A 21,407-nucleotide genomic window follows, 5' to 3' on the forward strand; every position below is an offset into this window, starting at 1 on the left:
ATGTCATGATACATGACCACCATCATTGGTTAACCCTACCACTTCACTGCCTACACTGCTGCAGTCAGTGATGATGATGATGATGATAATGATGGCGACGATAACAATGATGACGATGATGGTTTTGATTATGATGGTTTATGGTGGGGATGATGATCATGATGATGATGATGATGATGATGCAGAGAGGATAATGATGATGAATATGTTGATGAGATGTGACACTGACATGAGGAGGACCTTGACATGAAGAGGACGTTGACATGAGGAGGACGTTGACTTGAGGAGGACATTGACATGAGGAGGACGTTTACATGAGGAGGACGTTGACATGGGGAGGACGTTGACATGGGGAGGACGTTGACATGAGAAGGACTTTGACATGAGGAGGACATTGACATGAGAAGGACGTTGACATAATGAGCATGTTGATGCAAAGAATGGACAAGATGAGGATGTTGGTACTTATGATCTTGTTGAAGTTGATGACGTTGATTTTGATGTTAATGTTGTTGATGATGGTGAGGATGGTAACAGTGAGGATGACGTTTGTGTTTCATGAAACCTACACAAGTATGATGTGGGCAGACATATCAGTTCCTGCCATGACAAAGGGACATAACTCTGCAGTCACTGTGGAGGTCAGCAGGTATTGCACCAGGAACTGGTGTGCCCCAGTAAGCACCTCCATTGTTACCAGCCAACCAGACGGTGATCTGTCTCACTCAACGCTGGGGCACTGGAGCTGTACCAAGACAGCTTACACCACATAATCCTTGACAGGACAACAATGGCACCCAAACTAAACACGTAGCAAACATTTGTTTGTTGTTACTGTGTAAGAAATATCGCCTTTAACCATTTAAAATACGTGGAAAGTCAAAACAAAAATGTTTACAAGCTGGAATGTTGATATGGGGAATACGGCTGTACAGGAAGTTTGGTTGATATATGGTGTCAGGATGTCCCCGAAACAGTCGCTTTACACTGTTTATTAGATATTTCCCTATTCCAGCTTTCAGAACATATCCCTTGTGTATACGTAACCATTGATTGAACTTGTCTATGGTCTGACTGCAATACATTGACAACAACTTTATATTTCATAGTTATCATCAGATAATACTGACAGACATGATGAAACAATAACATCTAAGAATGGACTACCATACTTTTCCGTTTATGGCGGTATAAACATAACTAAATCAGTGTGCATACTGTGTAAATGCACGTAAAGTGTAAGCAGACGTTTTCACGTTTCAAGTCCCATAAATGCCAAAACATATTGAAGGCAATCCTCATAAATAAATATTTCAGCAATAATAGCTTCATAGACTGCTTATTTATTCATTAACATACAAAAAAATGGGGAATAATGACATGAAATCCATGATGTTGTTCAGCACAATTACGATACAACCCATTATATTATTGGTCAACCAGAAACAGAACTCCATTAGTGGTCGTGGCCTATTTGTTATTCGGTTTATGGAAACATAAACACAAAATGCTTCATTAACCAATCAAATGCCACAGTACCACTTGCAATTTATTTATTTACTGTTAAATAGTTTCATTTGAGCTGATACAAATCAAAGAGACCTGTGGGTACTCTTTCAGAATGTGTCACGGGACATGAAGCAGACACGAAGCAGACACGAACCAGGTGCATGTCCCACCCTTAATCAGCTCCCTAAAAACCCAACCCATGAAGATTCTGGGGTAGAATAGGTCTTCAGCAACCCATGCTTGCTGTAAAAGGTGACTATGCTTGTCATAAAAGGCGACTATGAGATCGGGGGGTCAGGCTCGCTGACTTGGTTGAAACATGTAATCGATCCCAATTGCATGGATCGATGCTCATGATATTAATCACTGGATTGTCTGGTCCATACGCGATTATTTACAGACCGCCGTCATGTAGCTGGAATATTGCTGAGTGCGGCTTTAAACAACAAACCAACCAGCCAACCAACCCTAATAACCCAATGGGATTCCACGTAGCAACAGAAGGCTCCAGCAACCTCTGCCTTCTGTAAGACATGCCTAAATGGTTTGGGAGGTCAGACTTGGCGACTCGGTTGATTGCATGTCATTGTATCCCAATTGGGTGGATCAATATTCAGTGTCCCGACTCGATATTTACACACAGCCGTCATGCAGCTGGTATAGTACTGCATGAAGCATTAAACAACAAACAAAAAGACTCAAACAAACGATTAAAAGAATAATGTCAGCCTTTTTCTTCATATCGATACTTGCTTAGTAATGTTTGTTTATGGTCTATGCCAAGATCAGCAATATTCCAGCTATATGAGAGCAATCTGTAAATAATAAAGTCTGGACCAGACAATCCAGTGATTGACATCATGAGCATCGATAAATGCAATTTGGATATGATGGCATGCATCAAACAAGTTAGTGAGCCTGACCACCTCTTACGACAAGCATGGGTTGCTGAAGACCAATTCTACCCCGGATCGTCATTGGTAACTCGAGAAGATCAAGTGTTTGACTGTATACAAAAATGTACAGAAAGTAATGAACTAAATAAAAACAAATGTAGAACAGACTCTTGTTTATTTGGTCACATGACCCATCTGCCATTTTCAACATGAGACAAGCTCATGAAAATTTACGGATTTTCTCCAAATCATTTGGATTTTCTCAGGACAAACTAGCTGAAATGGTTTGGCTAGCAAACCCTCGTCCTAACTTACAACTAAAACTGAGGACTGTAATGGGAGCCAGTGGGAGCCAACTGACTCTTGTCGGGAAGTGGTTTCATGTGGTATCTGTGCCCACAACCACCGTGACACAGGAATCGATCTTCATATTACAATGCCCTCTCTCCTCCCTCTCACACCTGTTCAACCTCAAGCTCTATTAAATTGGTCTTTCTAGTGTTATGACAGATTCCAGTAAATGTTCCCATGCCCCAAGCAGCTGGGTCATCACATCCTTCCTCAGGTAAAGAAAAACAAATGCCTCAATCTCCTCTCCAGGATATTTCTAATAACACTCATATAATAAGTTTATACAGATCAAAGTTCATTTCTGCATTTTTGTCAACAGGTGACATTTTCCCCCAAATTCACCTTACTATGCTATCGCATCCAATATCAAGACTATTCAGGCCTGGTGACAAAATCTTCTTGTAACAAATACTTGAGAAGCTGAAAGATTGACATCTTGACTTCAAGTGGTTCTCTTAGCTGCTCTAAACGACAGTCAGTGCCATATCTGTTGATGCCTTGTGTAGAGCCTTGTTGATTATCCCTATCCAGCTCCCACAAATACAACCCCCCTCCCCCCAACCCCTCCCCCACCAAAACAAGGTGATCAACGCAGACATGTTATCACCAAAATACTTCACTCAAGCCACAGTGTTACAAATATGTATGTATGGTCATGGCATAGTTACTGACAGTTAAATGATAAAGTTTATCTGCTTCTAACTGGAACAAGTTTAAGCGGAAGGGCACACATGTCAATGTAAGTGGCCTGATGGTGTTTGAAGGTGTGACCTGTGCAGGTTGCAGTAGCTGTGGACAAGTCATTGTAAATCTGTTTTTGATGGGATCACTTATCCATAGACAGCCCCAACAATAGATCCAAAGCTGCTCTTTAACATAATGAGGTGATTGTCAACAATCTGTTAGGCCGGAGCTTATAATGCAGGTATGATTGCCTTGTTTGCTGTTGGTCAGAGAGTTGCAGCTGTTACCATGTGTCCAACTGCTGTGGTGATTTGTGCACTGTTCCCCAAGTCAGACATGATATCTGATCTGAGACCTATTCCACCTACTCACTCACTCACTCACCCATCCTCCTATCCACTCACTCATACACCCATTAACTCACCCACCCACCCACCCACACACCAACTCACTCACCTATCCTCCCATTAACTCACCCACCCACTCACTCATCCATTCTCCCACTCACTCACTCACTCACCCATCCACTCACTCATACACCCATTAACTCACCCACCCACCCACCCACACACCAACTCACTCACCTATCCTCCCATTAACTCACCCACCCACTCACTCATCCATTCTCCCACTCACCCACCCACTCACTCATCCTCCCATCCACTCACTCATACACCCTTTAACTCACCCACCCACCCCCACATACCAACTCACTCACCTATCCTCCCATTAACTCAACCACCCACTCACTCATCCATTCTCCCACTCACCCACCCACTCACTCATCCTCCCATCCACTCACTCATACACCCTTTAACTCACCCACCCACCCCCACATACCAACTCACTCACCTATCCTCCCATTAACTCACCCACCCACTCACTCATCCATCCTCCCACTCACCCACTCACTCATCTACCCATCCACTCACTCATACACCCTTTAACTCACCCACCCACCCCCACACACCAACTCACTCACCTATCCTCCCTTTAACTCACCCACCCACCCACCCACACACCAACTCACTCACCTATCCTCCCATTAACTCACCCACCCACTCACTCATCCATCCTCCCACTCACCCACTCACTCATCTACCCATCCACAACCCATTCACCCACTCACTCACTCACTCTCATTCCAACAAGATCAGAGGTCTTCACTCTATATATTCCAAGTATTGACTGAATAACAAGCTTCAACTACTACCTAGTAATCAAATCTAACTAACTTGTGTGGACACAGTCAGGTAATGGGACTACACACACCTAGCAAGGCAAGGTCATGCACATTACCTTCTCAAGAATGACAAGCAGCCTTGTGGAACAAAGGGAACATTCCTCTCAACAGCTGAATAGGCCGGAAGAAAAACCTAACCACTGTTCTGACAAGTGATCTTTCCCCTGTCCACGCTTCATTTCACAGTACACAGAGAAAACTTGTGTAGAGTACAGGGTCTACTTGCTGTAGCCATAAATTCAGACATATTGTCATTAATTGTGTAGTCAATTCTCACTGTAAGGTTGACTCATGACCAAGCAGTGATAGGTTTGATTCCCGATGTGGGTAAAGACCTTCATTCCTGATGGCCTAGACACCTTGTCTCTGAAATTAACTTATCTTACAGAAAAAAAACAGTTGTTAAATTATCTTAATACAAATATAATAAAAAGGAGCCCAGAGACTTTATTCATCCTGATACTGCAGTAATCTAGACTTGCCAAAAATTATAGACTGATGAAGGAGTAAGTATATACTCCAAAACGTTGTGTTCCTCATAATAAGAAGTTGACATCCATAAATTCTCTTCCTTATTATAGACATGCATGGGCTGTATTGGATATATGTGTGTCAGGGTCTGTGTGACAGACTACTGACGTGAGTGAGGTTGGCTTCAAGATGCCTTGAACAGAGTGTCAGTGATGGGGTCAACCTCTGTGCTCCCATCTCACAACATATTCGTCCTACGTCTGTAACAGTTCCACCACACAGCAACAAAACATGGAACAGAGTTGGGAAACACCTAAATAGTGTAACACCGCTGAACAGTGTGTCAGTAATACCCTGTTTATTTCTCATAACTGTGCCATTCCTTCAGCTAAAGTTTATGTCCGTGAGCGAATCCTGTCTTACTTCACACCAGAGCTTCTGATGACACTCATGGACATCATTCTTTCACTAGATTTTTATTGCACTCCTAAATGTGGTATGACCAATCGAAGCACACTCATATATAAACAGAATCCTCACAGAATGATGGTGTGATGCGCATTTCACGACACATCATCAGTCCCTGGTGTGATGTGCATTTCATGACACATCATCAGTTCCTGGTGTGATGTGCACCACGACACATCATCAGTCCCTGGCTGGTGTGATGTGCACCACGACACATCATCAGTCCCTGGTGTGATGTGCACCAAGACACATCATCAGTCCCTGGTGTGATGTGCACCACGACACATCATCAGTCCCTGGTGTGATGTGCACCACGACACATCATCAGTCCCTGGTGTGATGTGCACCACGACACATCATCAGTCCCTGGTGTGATGTGCACCACGACACATCATCAGTTCCTGGTGTGATGTGCACCACGACACATCATCAGTTCCTGGTGTGATGTGCACCACGACACATCATCAGTCCCTGGTGTGATGTGCACCAAGACACATCATCAGTCCCTGGTGTGATGTGCACCACGACACATCATCAGTTCCTGGTGTGATGTGCACCACGACACATCATCAGTTCCTGGTGTGATGTGCACCACGACACATCATCAGTCCCTGGTGTGATGTGCACCAAGACACATCATCAGTCCCTGGTGTGATGTGCACCACGACACATCATCAGTTCCTGGTGTGATGTGTACCACGACACATCATCAGTTCCTGGTGTGATTTGCAACACGACACATCATCAGTTCCTGGTGTGATGTGCACCACAACACATCATCAGTCCCTGGTGTGATGTGCACCACGACACATCATCTGTTCCTGGTGTGATGTGCACCACGACACATCATCAGTCCCTGGTGTGATTTGCAACACGACACATCATCAGTTCCTGGTGTGATGTGCACCACGACACATCATCAGTTCCTGGAGTGAGACTGAGGCCTCTGTACACGTGCATATTCTGAAGCGTCCCTCGCTCACAATCAAACAACATCACTAATCTTTCTGCCACTGAAGCTGGTCAGCTGTGCACTGAACACACTGGTTATTACTGTAAACTAATAAACAGAAGAAGTTGAAAGAATGATTTGGGGTTATAGATGGAATCATACCGTTTGATTCTTTTGATATCAAATATGTCAATATTTGTCAACAAAAGTTGGAAACGCCTTTGCCAGCCTAAGAGTTGTAAAGCTCTCATAGACCCGTGGTGATACAGGGGATATGGACAGACAGGGTGAGGTTCTCTATGGCAGCAAATGCACTACACCAGTACTGGCACATTACACACTGTGTGGAGAACCATCCCAACATCACTTGGATCAAAGGGACTCAATGAAAGCTTACAAACAATAAATCAATTCCAGAATGAATAAATCATCTCCACTTCTTGATGTTCATTACATGCAATCAAACATTGTAGCCTACATTAGGATCTCCACTCACAGACTTGCACATACCACTGAATTCAATTCGCATCAATGTATTTCATATAGTATCACAGACTTGCATACAGTATCACTGACTTGCATATAGTACCACTGACTTGAGCAAAGTATCATTGAATTAAAGTTGTATAATTGAACTACATAGTGTATCCCTGAACTGCATAGTGTATCCCTGAACTACATAGTGTATCCCTGAACTACATAGTGTATCCCTGAACTACATAGTGTATCCCTGAACTACATAGTGTATCACTGAACTACATAGTGTATCACTAAACTACATAGTGTATCCCTGAACTACATAGTGTATCCCTGAACTACATAGTGTATCCCTGAACTACATAGTGTATCCCTGAACTACATAGTGTATCACTGAACTACATAGTGTATCCCTGAACTACATAGTGTATCACTGAACAACATTGTGTATCACTGAACTACATAGTGTATCACTGATCAACATAGTGTATCCCTGAACTACATAGTGTATCACTGAACTACATAGTGTATCACTGAACAACATAGTGTATCACTGAACTGACAGGAACTACTATAGATTACAGTGAGAGAGGACTGGGAACACTCAGCTTTCAGCAATACTCCAGGCGTGTCACTGTGGCCCGTAAATAAAGTCTGGACCAGGCAAAGCAGTGACTGAAAGCATGAGCAAGAATCTGCCCGGAGGGATGACATCAATTCCCATCATGTTGCAAGTCAGCTCATTGGACAAGAATGGGGTACTGGAGGTCTACTGTTCCCAAAACTCCCAAAGGAAATGCTGCAGACCCAATATGTCAGAGGACGTCACAACCTGTACTTTCAAGGGGAGTTGATCCATGCAGTCTACATGACAGGCTAACACTCTTACCATTCAGCCACCCACTGCAACCCTCAGTGCTGGACTATAGTTGGACTATAGCTGGCCTCAACATGGAGCCTTGCAATAACTCTTTGCCAACAGTTCTACATTCCACCTGCTCTCCTCAGAGTCAAGGTGAGACCAAGGCGAGTTTAGTCTGTTATACTGGCTAATTACTTCACTAAAACTAGACAGCTCGTCACTGGTGCATGATGAGGATGCCATGAGAAGACAGACAGAGCCCGGACACACAGTCTACCTTCAATCAATGAACACATGACAACAGTGTAGATATAGAGCGCCATGGTGTTGCCTCATCACCTGGACACATTCTTTCACTGACTGGGCCTCAGCATTCATTCTAGTGTGTGTATGTATAATGGTTGACTTCAGCACAATCATTAATATGAGAGAGAGAGAGAGAGAGAGAGAGAGAGAGAGATGGAGAGAGAGAGGAGAGAGAGAATGAGAGAGAGAGAGAAAGAGAGAGAGAGTGCGAGAAAGAGAGAGAGAGATGGAGAGAGAGAGAAAGAGAGAGAGAGAGAGAGAGAGAGAGAGAGAGAGAGAGAAAGAGTCAAAGAGAGAGAGAGAGAAAGAGAACATTATTCCTGACACTGTTATACTTTACACCCAGCACAATTGCTAACACTGCTTCAGGGACTGATCAGTCAATCTTGAAGGAGGTGGGTGTGCCTGGAAGTCTTGCAAGACACACACTATTACTTCTGTCACTGCTTCAAGAGACACACTATTACTTCTGTCACTGCTTCAAGAGACACATTATTACTTCTGTCACTGCTTCAAGAGACACACTATTACTTCTGTCACTGCTTCAAGAGATATGCTATTACTTCTGTCACTGCTTCAAGAGATACACTATTACTTCTGTCACTGCTTCAAGAGATACGCTATTACTTCTGTCACTGCTTCAAGACACACACTATTACTTCTGTCACTGCTTCAAGAGATTCACTATTACTTCTGTCACTGCTTCAAGAGACACACTATTACTCCTGTCACTGCTTCAAGAGATACACTATCACTTCTGTCACTGCTTCAAGAGACACACTATTACTTCTGTCACTGCTTCAAGAGACACACTATTACTTCTGTCACTGCTTCAAGAGACACACTATTACTTCTGTCACTGCTTCAAGAGACACACTATCACTGCTTCAAGAGACACACTATTACTTCTGTCACTGCTTCAAGAGACACACAATTACTTCTGTCACTGCTTCAAGAGACACACTATTACTTCTGTCACTGCTTCAAGAGATAAGCTATTACTTCTGTCACTGCTTCAAGAGACACACTATTACTTCTGTCAATGCTTCAAGAGACACACTATTACTTCTGTCACTGCTTCAAGACACACACTATTACTTCTGTCACTGCTTCAAGAGAAATGCTATTACTTCTGTCACTGCTTCAAGCGATACACTATTACTTCTGTCACTGCTTCAAGAGATACGCTATTACTTCTGTCACTGCTTCATACAAAAATACATGCGTGATACAAAAAAACGGAAGAGTGGAACAATTTGAGTTGCCACAACACATTTCTTTCGCACATGTCCAGTGAGCATTTACACAACAAACAAACAAAGAGGCCAAATAATTTTTACAGTATTTTATAGAACAATTGAGTTTCTTCAATAAAATCCCATGTCCCCCAGAATTTCAAAAAGGTAATCCCTAATGTTACAATGACAAACATTGTTGCCTCCCTCAACAAAGCTCCACCATAAAGACCTATGTCAGTACATATAATCCTATGTCTCCTACTGCTCCAGTTAATACGATCTATAACACTGGGACACTGGGCTGACCAACTGGAGCATGGCAACAGACTAATGGCAGAAATATGGAACAGTGTGACATGCAGGGCCACCTTCTTATAACCACAATGCACTCCGCCTGAACACCATTGCCAGATCTGAGACACAGGGCCTTGGAGACATTGAATCTCCTCTCTGTCACAGGAATATTCAACAATAAAACTTCAAACTGAGAGAGTTTAGTTCAACGCTGCTTTGAACAATGTTTCTTGTATCTCACAGCGTGTCGGATTAATGTGGGAATAATGACAAAGTGATGCAACTATTGTATCAGATTGGTTTTATTTACTTTCCATCAAAACATATCTGAGTGAGTGAGTGAGTGAGTGAGTGAGTGAGTGAGTGAGTGAGAGTTACGTGCATTCAGGTGTGCGTGTGGCTGCTTGTACTAGTCTGGCCTAACTCCGATTTTATAGTACTAGCCCACTGAGATACCATGCTGCAGTTTAACATGAATACCCCACTCAGACACAGTATACTGACTCCAAGACGACCAGGCCTTGTTTTAGCCCCTTAATGCCGAGCGCCAGGCATGGTAACAAAAGTATCATTTTTTAAAGACTTTTGGTATGACGCATCCGGGGATCGAACCCTCGATTTTGCGCTCTCCGGGCGGATGCTCGAACACTAGACCATGAAGGTGGTCTATGGTAACTGGAAGCACAAACAGGGTGGGTTGTGCGGTGGCAAGTCACACTAAACACCTGGTGTCCAGACATCTGTACAGGCCAGGGTGTCGACCTGTAGAGGTGTACACAAGCCAAGAGCTGACCAGTCACATGGCAGCATTCTTTTACAAGTGATGAGAAATGTTGTTGCCTCTCCCTGATTGTTGCCTTGAGTTGTAAAGTGTACAGTGACAGGTGACATGATCAATACATGCACACAAGGTCCCTTCATCATTCAACACCTGTAAAGTGTACAGTGACAGGCAACATGATCAATACATGCACACAAGGTCCCTTCATCATTCAACACCTGTAAAGTGTACAGTGACAGATGACTTGATCAATACATGCACACAAGGTCCCTTCATCATTTAACACCTGTAAAGTGTACAGTGACAGGCAACATGATCAATATATGCACACAAGGTCCCTTCATCATTCAACACCTGTAAAGTGTACAGTGACAGGCAACATGATCAATACATGCACACAAGGTCCCTTCATCATTCAACACCTGTAAAGTGTACAGTGACAGGCAACATGATCAATACATGCACACAAGGTCCCTTCATCATTCAACACCTGTAAAGTGTACAGTGACAGGCAACATGATCAATATATGCACACAAGGTCCCTTCATCATTCAACACCTGTAAAGTGTACAGTGACAGATGACTTGATCAATACATGCACACAAGGTCCCTTCATCATTCAACACCTGTAAAGTGTACAGTGACAGGTGACATGATCAATACATGCACACAGAGGTCCCTTCATCATTCAACACCTGTAAAGTGTACAGTGACAGGTGACATGATCAATACATGCACACAGAGGTCCCTTCATCATTCAACACCTGTAAAGTGTACAGTGACAGGCAACATGATCAATACATGCACACAGAGGTCCCTTCATCATTCAACACCTGTAAAGTGTACAGTGACAGGTGACATGATCAATACATGCACACAACGTCCCTTCATCATTCAACACCTGTAAAGTGCAGCATCAGCACCAATACCCACAACCTTCTCCACACCTGAAGGTGACCATGATTGTACACTGCTTTCAGCAACATTCCAGCAACATCACGGACGGGGGACACCAGAAATGGGCTTCACACATTATACCCATGTGGGGAATCAAACCCGGGTCTTCAGTGTGAAAGCTTTAAGCACAAGGCTAACCCCACGCCCTCGCATCCATGCATCATTAAGCCAGAGTCGGTGATACAAACAGTTCTTTCGGGGCAAATATGAAACAGTTCATGGAGATCAATACACCCACAAAGTAAGCTGATCATAGCATTAAGAGACAGACTCTATTTGTGTCTTGTTACCAGAGTCATAATTCATGGCCCAATGCTGGCAACTATTGATGGATTTATAATCAATCAGTCATATCTTGTGTAAATATTTCATTGATTAGTTAATAGAGATGGAGACAGATATCAATCAGTCATATATGGTATTAAACTGTTATTTGTTACATGTGACACAGGTTTCAATACAGCATTATTTGTACATGTCAATATGACATTCGGCCCTAGATGTACCTTGATCTAGGATGTCTTTAGTTGCCATATACGGCGTCATATTAGGTTAGCAGAAACATATTAGGCAAGGTGTGAGTAAGGCGTGAGCCGAGCACAACAACTAACCTAATATGACTCCATACATAGCAACTAAAGACACCATAACAAATTTATTATGCCGAAAAGTTGACACTTTCAGGTATCTTTGTCGCACATGTCAAAATGAAAAGTCGACATTTACAACTTGTATAAATGACAGGACCAGTACATGTTTCCGATACAACGCTTTATTGTAAACACAAACTTTAACAATAGGAAAATTTTGTTTGTGACGTCATACTATATTATGTTCTATGACATTGCTATTTGTAAATCACTGTCCTCGATTGTGAGCTTTTTTTCTATAATTTTTATTAATATAGTCACGAACGTGGTTTAGTTGAGAATTACATTACAATTGATGACATAATAACACAAAACAGTTTTGAATGACAAACTTCTGTACCATATGTTTCGTGTGAAGTAAGACCGCCTCCGTGGTCTTGTGGTAGAGCATCCGCCCGGAGAGAGAGCGGAAGGTCCGGGGTTCGATCCCGGGCCACGTCATACCAAAAGACGTTAAAAGATGGTACTTGTTGTTACCCTGTCTGGCGCTCGGCATTAAGGGGCTAAAACAAGGACTGGTCGGCTCGGAGTCAGTATACTGTGTCTGAGTGGGATATTCATGTTAAACTGCGGCATGGTATCTCAGTGGGCTAGCACTATAAATCAGAATCAGTCCGGACTAGTACAAGCAGCCACACAAACACACACACGTACATGCACGTCGCTATATAAGTGCAATAATCTTGGACGCGACGTTAAACCCCATTTCACCTCACCTCACCTCACGTGAAGTAAGTGAGGTGGGTGTTGGAAAATCCAAAATGGCTGTTACTGACGGTATTCAACATTGTATGTACATGCTGATATGGCATTCAACACTGTATGTACATGCCGATATGGCATTCAACACTGTATGTACATGCTGATATGGCATTCAACACTGTATGTACATGCCGATATGGCATTCAACACTGTGTGTACATGCTGATATGGCATTCAACACTGTATGTACATGCCGATATGGCATTTAACACTGTATGTACATGCTGATATGGCATTCAACACTGTATGTACATGCCGATATGGCATTCAACACTGTATGTACATGCTGATATGGCATTTAACACTGTATGTACATGCTGATATGGCATTCAACACTGTATGTACATGCTGATATGTCATTCAACACTGTATGTACATGCTGATATGGCATTCAACACTGTATGTACATGCTGATATGGCATTAACTGCCGTCATATAGCTGGAATAATGCTGAGTGCGGCGTTAAACACCATACAAACAAAACAAATTATATGGCATTCAGCTTTGTATCGACATGCTCATATGGCATTCAACTTTGCATGAACATGCTGGTATGGCATTCAATACTGTCAGATGAAAAAAAAACAGATTCCCATTTCACATGATTTTAACTCCACCTCATCACAGTATGGCATACACTCATTGTGTCCTTTGTAAAGAACCAGACCAGATATTGCTGTGTTGAATACAGTGGAATTTAACACACCATTAGGTGACATAAGGCTCGGTTGTGTCAGTAATTGAGAATGGATTAACAGGTAATGAACTATCTTTAAACATTTAGCACGGAGATGAAATTATTTCTCCATTAATGCAAAACTGAACTTGCACCTTTCAACACTTAAGTACCTAATATCATTAGAACGCTGCATTTTGAATAACTTGGAGCAGGGGTGATCTAGACATTTAAGCCACCATAATTTGTTGTGCAGATTTGCATCCCTTTGGTACACAAAAACCAACAATTGCCCTCATTGTGTTTCTAGGTTTGTCAACCCCATACATGAACTCATTGGTTTAAACGTCTAAGACCTGCATCACTTCAGGTTTTCCTCCCATATTTAGCTGACACGCTGTGATAAAACTGGAATACTGTTAAAAGCGGCGTTAAACCCAACTCACTAACTCACTTGAACAACTGAAGATAAACCTAAAATCAAAGAAAAATACCCAAAATGAATTTTAAAATGAACAAAGTATATGTTTATGTACATATATTTACAGCCATCTTTTTCCTCATACTGCTCGGCCAGTTTCATGTAATATTTATGGAGCACTCGATCCCCATGTGTGTATTAGAAACATGATGGCTGTACCTGGTAACGGATCATAAACATTACATATCTCCACACACCTTCCACATGCTCCCTGCGTACATTGAAGTGTTTAATTTATAGGTCACACACACTGACATTCACAAGGCACAGTCTGTTACTCGAGACATTTTTATATTTCAACAACAAACATATTTATTCACTGTAAATTCAATATCAACTTTCTCTGTATTGAATATCTACATGTACCTATATATATGTGATAGATTTATGACAGCCAAATAATAGATTGAGAAAAATTTGATAAACCATGGCATAAAATGTAGTATTTCAATCATGATGATTGTTGCATAAACTGGTGACATAACAGAATATAGATAGAACTGATTAACATAAAGGAAACGATATCATAAAAGGAAATAGCATGGCATCAAGGCTTTGTATTCATATAGACTGTAAATAATAATGACAAAAAGGAAAAACTTTAAACAATTGTAAAAAAAGACACATAATATATGTGACCATTTTGATATGACGTTTATATTCAACATATTGAAGCGCTGCCATCCAGCTGTTACTGTAAGTAGAGGCTACCACTTCACTGAGATTGATCCTAAGAGCTTGGCACAATATTATTTATTTTACCACTCACAAATGTCATTTTATTTGTTGATATGATGATCAAACAGCAAGGAGTTAACAGATTAATCGTCAGTTCTACAGCCCAGCATTCATACATTCTTCAATACACAGGGATTGTCCAGAGGCCAGGTGGAATGGGGCTAAATGTTGGGTCCAAGATTATTGCTCTTGTATAGCGAGATACCATGCCGCTGTTAACATGAATACCCCACTCAGACACACTATACTAACTCCAAGACGACCAGTCCTTGTTTAAGCCCCCTAATGCTGAGTGCCAGGCAGGGTAACAACAAGTACCATCTTTTAACATCTTTTCATATGACACAGACAGGGATCAAACCTCGGAAATTCCGCTCTCGGATCGGTTGGATTGTCAAGAATACCTCAGCAGTAATGCAACTACACACAAGTGTTTGTGGGGGGGGGGGGGAGGAGGATTATTCTTGAATAAGATTCCTTAACAGTCGTGGTCCTGCCCTTTAATTTGTTTGAGAAACTGTAGTGAGAGTATATTGATATTTCCTAATGCTGACACAATGAATTAGCAATAAAGCATGATAGGACCTGCGGCCTGTATGGCCCCGCGTGATATAACCCTGTAATCTGCTTAGTGTGTAATAACTTTGGCGTAGGAGGAATTCTGCAGCGCTGGACAATGGCCCTTGTTATTTTTAATCTATTGACATTATAAGGCTCAGTGGCCAGTGGCCACATAAGAGAATAAGCAGTTTCGAATATCTGCTGAAACAGATTCCAGGGCTGTAAATAGTTCAAATAAGTAATAAAAAAATTATATGAATGGATCTCTGGAAATCAGTGATGACAGTCCTGCTCTATCGGTTATAATCAGCAGCCGCTGTCACAAGTTTTAGTAAAAAAGTAAGTGTTAGGTCTCTGTGTAATTACACATCCCTACATACACAACAGGGGATTTAAAAAAGAAGAATGTTTACATGTTCCATGCCTCTAAAGAAATGATACCCCCACTGAAAACTTACAGTAAACTACGGTTATAAAGGGACCACTAATTTTAGTTTGTTATAACCATAGTTTATTTTCAGCATATATACAGCAAATGGCTGACACCAAAAAGCCAGTTCGTTTTATCCATCAGTTTGTTATATGCGTGTATGTTAAATACGTAGTTTACTGTACTTCAAACAAAACAAATTTTGCAAACAATAGGTTAAACTGCAAGACAACATATGTTACAGCAGGTTAATAAGACAAGCTTCACTTAGTCTTAATTAATCTGAAATGTCTTCTTTATTATACCCAACTGACAATGACATTTTTCGCAAAAAAATCTGCCAAAACAAGAAGAATAAATTTCCATAACTGCAACATACAAATTGCATTAACTTGTTAGTAATACTGGTTATTACTTAACGAAGAACATTATTAACCAGTTAAGTCCTATTTCACAACGAAGCTGGATTATGTTGGGCATGACATTATAGGAATTTATGTACAAATTGATCCCCACATCAATACAAAGTTGCCAACCATAACAAAAACATTCATCTACCATAGAGGCTGAAGCCCGTCATGCATATGATGCATAACTCCACCTCAACTCCACATACTCAAAAAATACATTTTCCTTTCCCTGAGAAACCAATATCGCCTGCTCGACTACATTAATTTGTTTTGTCTGAAAACACAATTTTTTAGAGAAATTCATTTGATTAGGAAAGACATCCTGATTAACCGAATCAGACTTGCCAATAAAGGCATATTTTATTCATGGATTTTGCCTCCATTTTCAGAAACAACTAAGCTTCATCTCCAACATCATCAAGAAAGTCTTAGATTAAAAATATAATGTGTCACTCTGTAACCATATCTTGTCAACGAATGTGTCAGCCTGAGGAATGGAGTTTGCTAATTAAGCAAAACAGTATCATCCACTAAAATGCCGAGTTAGATGTTTGTAAATAACTGTGTATCAACTATTTATCATATGTATTAGTGATGAATATTGGGGTTCAAACAGCTTTTTCATAAGTATCATGGTACTCACCGAACATTGGCTAAGGTGTGGCGCCGATTCCGGAGACGCTGCAGTTGTTGTAAATGAAGGTCTTGGATGCTCCCTATCTCTCCCTGCATGGTGATACGAAGTTCCTCCACACAATATAATCCCAAATATCCTTCAAACTTGACACTACCTTGGTGATCAGGTGTTAATCAATTAACACAACCACGGTCTTCAGGTTATGAATGAATAGAGCTATAACGATTTATCGTTCTTCAGACTAATCTCAACTGACATAAACACAATTGTCACTTGCATATACACGGAGCTAGACTACTATTTGTTATTATGCATAAAGTATGGAAAGACTTGCAAATATCACAACCATAGAAAATGTTAATGTAACATCTATCACGTTTCACTGTTAACACACTAAGCTCGACTTGTATTTTACACTTCACATTACATCACTATACAGTGTAGCTTAGCAGTAGCTGATGTGTATATCTGCCGATCAATCAAAATAAGCACAGAGTTTGGTAGTATGCACAAACACTGTAAAGATCCACATACAAACAGCAGGTTAATGAGGAACAGGTGTGCCAGTCTCCCAACGATGACAGCACTTTATGTTGAGGTATCCACGACCGACGACTCCACTACACTACATCCACATCAGCACAGGCCATCTAATCCACTATCGAGTCAGCGAGTTGCGAACAAGAGACTGGTATTGGGTAGCTCCTGCATCCACAGATTCTCCTACCACTCCTCCGTCCCTCGTGGGCAGCCGGTGAGTGACGGCAAATCCTCCACCAGATTCTCAGCCTCAACGGCAGGGATGGCACTCACAGCATTGAAGGAATGCATAGTACTACGCTAGGTCGGTATTGACTGTAACACTGGGACCCATGCAGTCGGCTGTGTTTATGTTCTGGGGTCACGTGTATGTATGAGAGGGTTTGTGATAGACTCACTCTGTGACACACTGGCTCCCTGACCAAACCAGGAGTGCTAATACAGATTGTTTTAGGGTAGGCAGGTAATACTATAGAGGTCAGGGCAACAGGTCAGCGAATATAATAACAACACTGCTTGAACTTGCTGTGGTTGAATGACTGCAGAGGGGGCGAGTGCATTCCATACACAAATCTGAACACTAGCAGACAGCTAAGTTACAGCAGTATCATTCACTCATAAAACACTATGCATTGACACCAAACCTGTAAACAGTGAATATTCCCATTCATTGATCACTGAACGATGGGAAGTGTTTCTTAAACAGTCTTTGATACACAGCACCAGACTACCACCGTGTGACGTTCATCACACACGACTCGAGCAAACACAATAGCTTGCCAGGTATACCTGAGGCCGACAGGTAACACTTGTTACAGGTTCAGGTAAACACAGGTAATTCTCGTTAAAGGTAGATCTTTCTGATACCGTCAAGGAACAACATATCATATGAGGAAAAAAAAACTGCCAAGTGTATGAACATATTTTCAAGTTCAGGTGACCTTACATCAGGTAATTTACCTGTTGACAGTCGTCTGGCTGAAGAATAACACCTGTGCACAGGTAGCAAAGCTGTACTAATACACCTTGCCTGGTGCAGCTTCAACTTGCATATCTCCTGAGCTTATCAACTTAGCATGTAGCCCCTGTCAACTAGTATGATTGTACTATCTGTGAAAATATCATTGTCTATAATTGACGTCATAGTGCAACACTGAATTTCATTGTTAGCACTCAACAAACGCTAACTGGCAAGACGGTATATCTGTGAAAATATCGCTGTCTACAACTGATGTCACAGTGCAACATGTCTTCCAACTGACTTTCATTGTTTCATGTTTCCTATGTTTAAAGCATTTTTCAATGGCCTAAAGAGTTTTTTACAATATCTGGTAAAACAGCTGTACTGTCTTTTTTCATTTTAATAATCTTTTTTCTAATGAATTGTGAAATAAATCAGTTTACTGTCACATGTGATGTGATCACAGTTCAGGAAAACATCCAACATCAAAGCTGCCATCCCATCATAAGTCCCTTTCAAATATGATACAGGAAGCTTGGCTCAGGGTGTGACATTCCTAAAACTTATCCATTCACAAAACAATGACGATGGACCCTATACAATGTAAACACTAAACAGTGTACAAATCAAGGTAAATCAAGGTAATATAAGGTAAACTGGTGGGGAAACACCTGACAGGGAACTATTGCATTAGCACGCAGGTAAAACAGCAGTCGCCTCTCGACTTGAGTGGACCGGGGTAGACCTTCCTCCTTCAGGCTCACACACATCATCAATCACCCACAATTCCTCACTGCTTGTTCTTCTCAACTTTATCCTCATCAGTGTCGTTACCTATCTGTTAGCCCGAGAGATCCACGAGTCAACATTGAGGGACTCTGGGCCTGATGAAGGGGGAGGCTGGCGGAGTCTTGGGGGAGGCTTGGGGAGGCTTGGGAAGGCTTGGGGGAGGCTGGGGGAGGCTTGGGGGCTGGGGGAGGCTGGGGGAGGCTGGGGGAGGCTTCAGCCATGCTAATGTGTGTACACAAGATGTACACCAACATGTGTGTAATACTCCAGCAGCATAGCGAGGGGAACAAACGTAAATTGTCACTAATTGAAGATAGTGTTCTGTGAGTGAGTGAGTGAGTGAGTGAGTGAGTGAGTGAGTGAGTGAGTGAGTGGTTGTGTAAGTGGTAGAGTGAGTGGTTGAGTGAGTGAGTGGGTGGTTGAGTGAGTGGATGAGAAGTTGAGTGAGTGGGCAGGCGGGCGGGTGGGTTGGTGGATGGGCTCTTGGGTTCTTGGGTGGGTGTTCGGGTGAAAATTATATGCATCATCAACAAGCCTGACCACCCATTATAAAAAGTTACCTTTTATCACTAAGCTATAGAGGGTATGATTAGGTATTCGGACCATGAGGTTCCATCTTCAATTTGCATCTGAAAGGTCAGAGGAGTCCAAATGAAAGAGTCCAGCACAGGAGGAACAAAAAAATACCAGCATGTTGCCACACAATTCTGGCCATTTAGAAAAAGAAAGGGTCTTTGAAATAGAACAAATGTCATTTTCCGTATGTAAGGATTTTTTTCTTGAAGATATGACCTTTGATGTTCGATTCTGACAGTTTTTCACATGGCACAAGGGCAGGGGAGTCGTGGGAGCTGGGGGGGGGGGATTAGCCTGGACATCAGTTTCTACACAGAGAGGACAATCACAGGATATCAGCTGGCACCAGCAGGAGAACCAGCCGATCAGGGAACCAACAAAGAGACAAAGAAGACTCTATACAGGAGGGTGATAGAGTGAGTGAGTGAGTGAGTGAGTGAGTGAGTGAAGGGATGGAGTGAGGGTAGAGTGAGTGAGTGAGTGGTTGAGTGAGTGAGTGGTTGAGTGAGTGAGCGAGTGGTTGAGTGAGTGAGTGAGTGAGTGAATGAGTGAGTGAGTGAGTGAAGGGAGGGAGTGAGGGTAGAGTGAGTGAAGGGAGGGAGTGAGGGTAGAGTGAGTGAGTGAGTGAGTGAGTGAGTGAGTGAGTGAGTGAGTGAGTGAGTGAGTGAGTGGTTGAGTGAGTGGTTGAGTGAGTGAGTGGTTGAGTGAGTGAGCGAGTGGTTGAGAGTGAGTGAGTGAGTGAGTGAGTGAAGGGAGGGAGTGAGGGTGGAGTGAGTGAAAGGAGGGAGTGAGGGCAGAGTGAGTGAGTGAGTGAGTGAGTGAGTGAGTGAGTGAGTGAGTGAAGGGAGAAGTGAGGGTAGAGTGAGTGAAGGTAAAGAGTGAGGGTAGAGTGAGTGAGTGAGTGAGTGAGACAAAATTAAATCCTCTCTATCTGCTTCTCTGGTTTTTCATGTACTTGAAGACCTGAGTATTGATTAAGTATGAGGCTTTTGTAATGAAATCTGATGGAAAAAGTGAATAAGAATTTCAATAAACAGTTTTTGTAAAGAAATCAGTAAATTAGTAAATGAATATGAAACCAAATATAATGAACTTAGATGCATCATGAGACAAAATTATTGATGATAAACATAGCTTGAGAAGTAATGCATCAAACAAGTGCTGTGATCTGTCAAGCAATCACAAAGTGAAACTCTCAACTAAGTGACATCAGCTAATCCTAAATATGTCTGAGACAAGGAAAGCTTTCCTACCTAAAGTATGGCTGAGCTCCTGAGCTCCTAAAGTTCAATCACATATTTTTTCTTCTTTTAAAAATCTCTCAGCTATTTTCTGTCTGGAAGAAAGGAAATAAACCCATTGTAAACTTGGTAAGCTTGTCTCAAAGTCTTGTAAAGTGTAAGTCTGACAAATTAATGGTTTGGGGATCTATGCTTACCCGGTGGGGACTCAGGGTCCAACAGGAGCCCCGTGGTTGTTGAAGGAGTTAAAAGGGGATCGGGGGGTCCCAATGTGTGACCGGACTGATTGTATGTCCTCATACTCTCATCAGTGTTCATGCCATCAATCACTTGTTTGTCTGGTCCAGACTGGATTACTGACAGACGCCTGTAGCTGGAACATTGCTGTCTGTCACATAAACGATCATTATTCACTTTCTTTTGTCACAATGCTTAGCACTAAACTGTCATAGCCAGGCAACTGCCA

The 21,407-nt window shown here is 42.0% G+C and overlaps 1 protein-coding gene across 2 annotated transcripts in view; it reads right to left on the reverse strand.

Moving 5' to 3' along the window:
* LOC139478721 (3',5'-cyclic-AMP phosphodiesterase 4C-like) overlaps positions 1-17,564 on the reverse strand; it is a 392,248-nt gene extending 374,684 nt beyond the window's left edge. The window contains exon 1 of one of the 2 annotated variants that reach the window (XM_071261316.1): positions 16,841-17,564. In XM_071261316.1, the coding sequence (XP_071117417.1) occupies positions 16,841-16,929 (89 nt within the window). In that variant the 5' untranslated portion in view covers positions 16,930-17,564. The remainder of the gene's footprint in view (positions 1-16,840) is intronic. The other variant, XM_071261317.1, reaches the window with a different exon arrangement.
* Between the last annotated feature and the right edge of the window lie 3,843 nt (positions 17,565-21,407).

The sequence above is a fragment of the Haliotis cracherodii genome, unplaced genomic scaffold (assembly GCF_022045235.1).
Source record: "Haliotis cracherodii isolate W230 unplaced genomic scaffold, xgHalCrac1.p SCAF_4, whole genome shotgun sequence".
Classification (NCBI taxonomy): Eukaryota; Metazoa; Mollusca; class Gastropoda; order Lepetellida; family Haliotidae; genus Haliotis; species Haliotis cracherodii.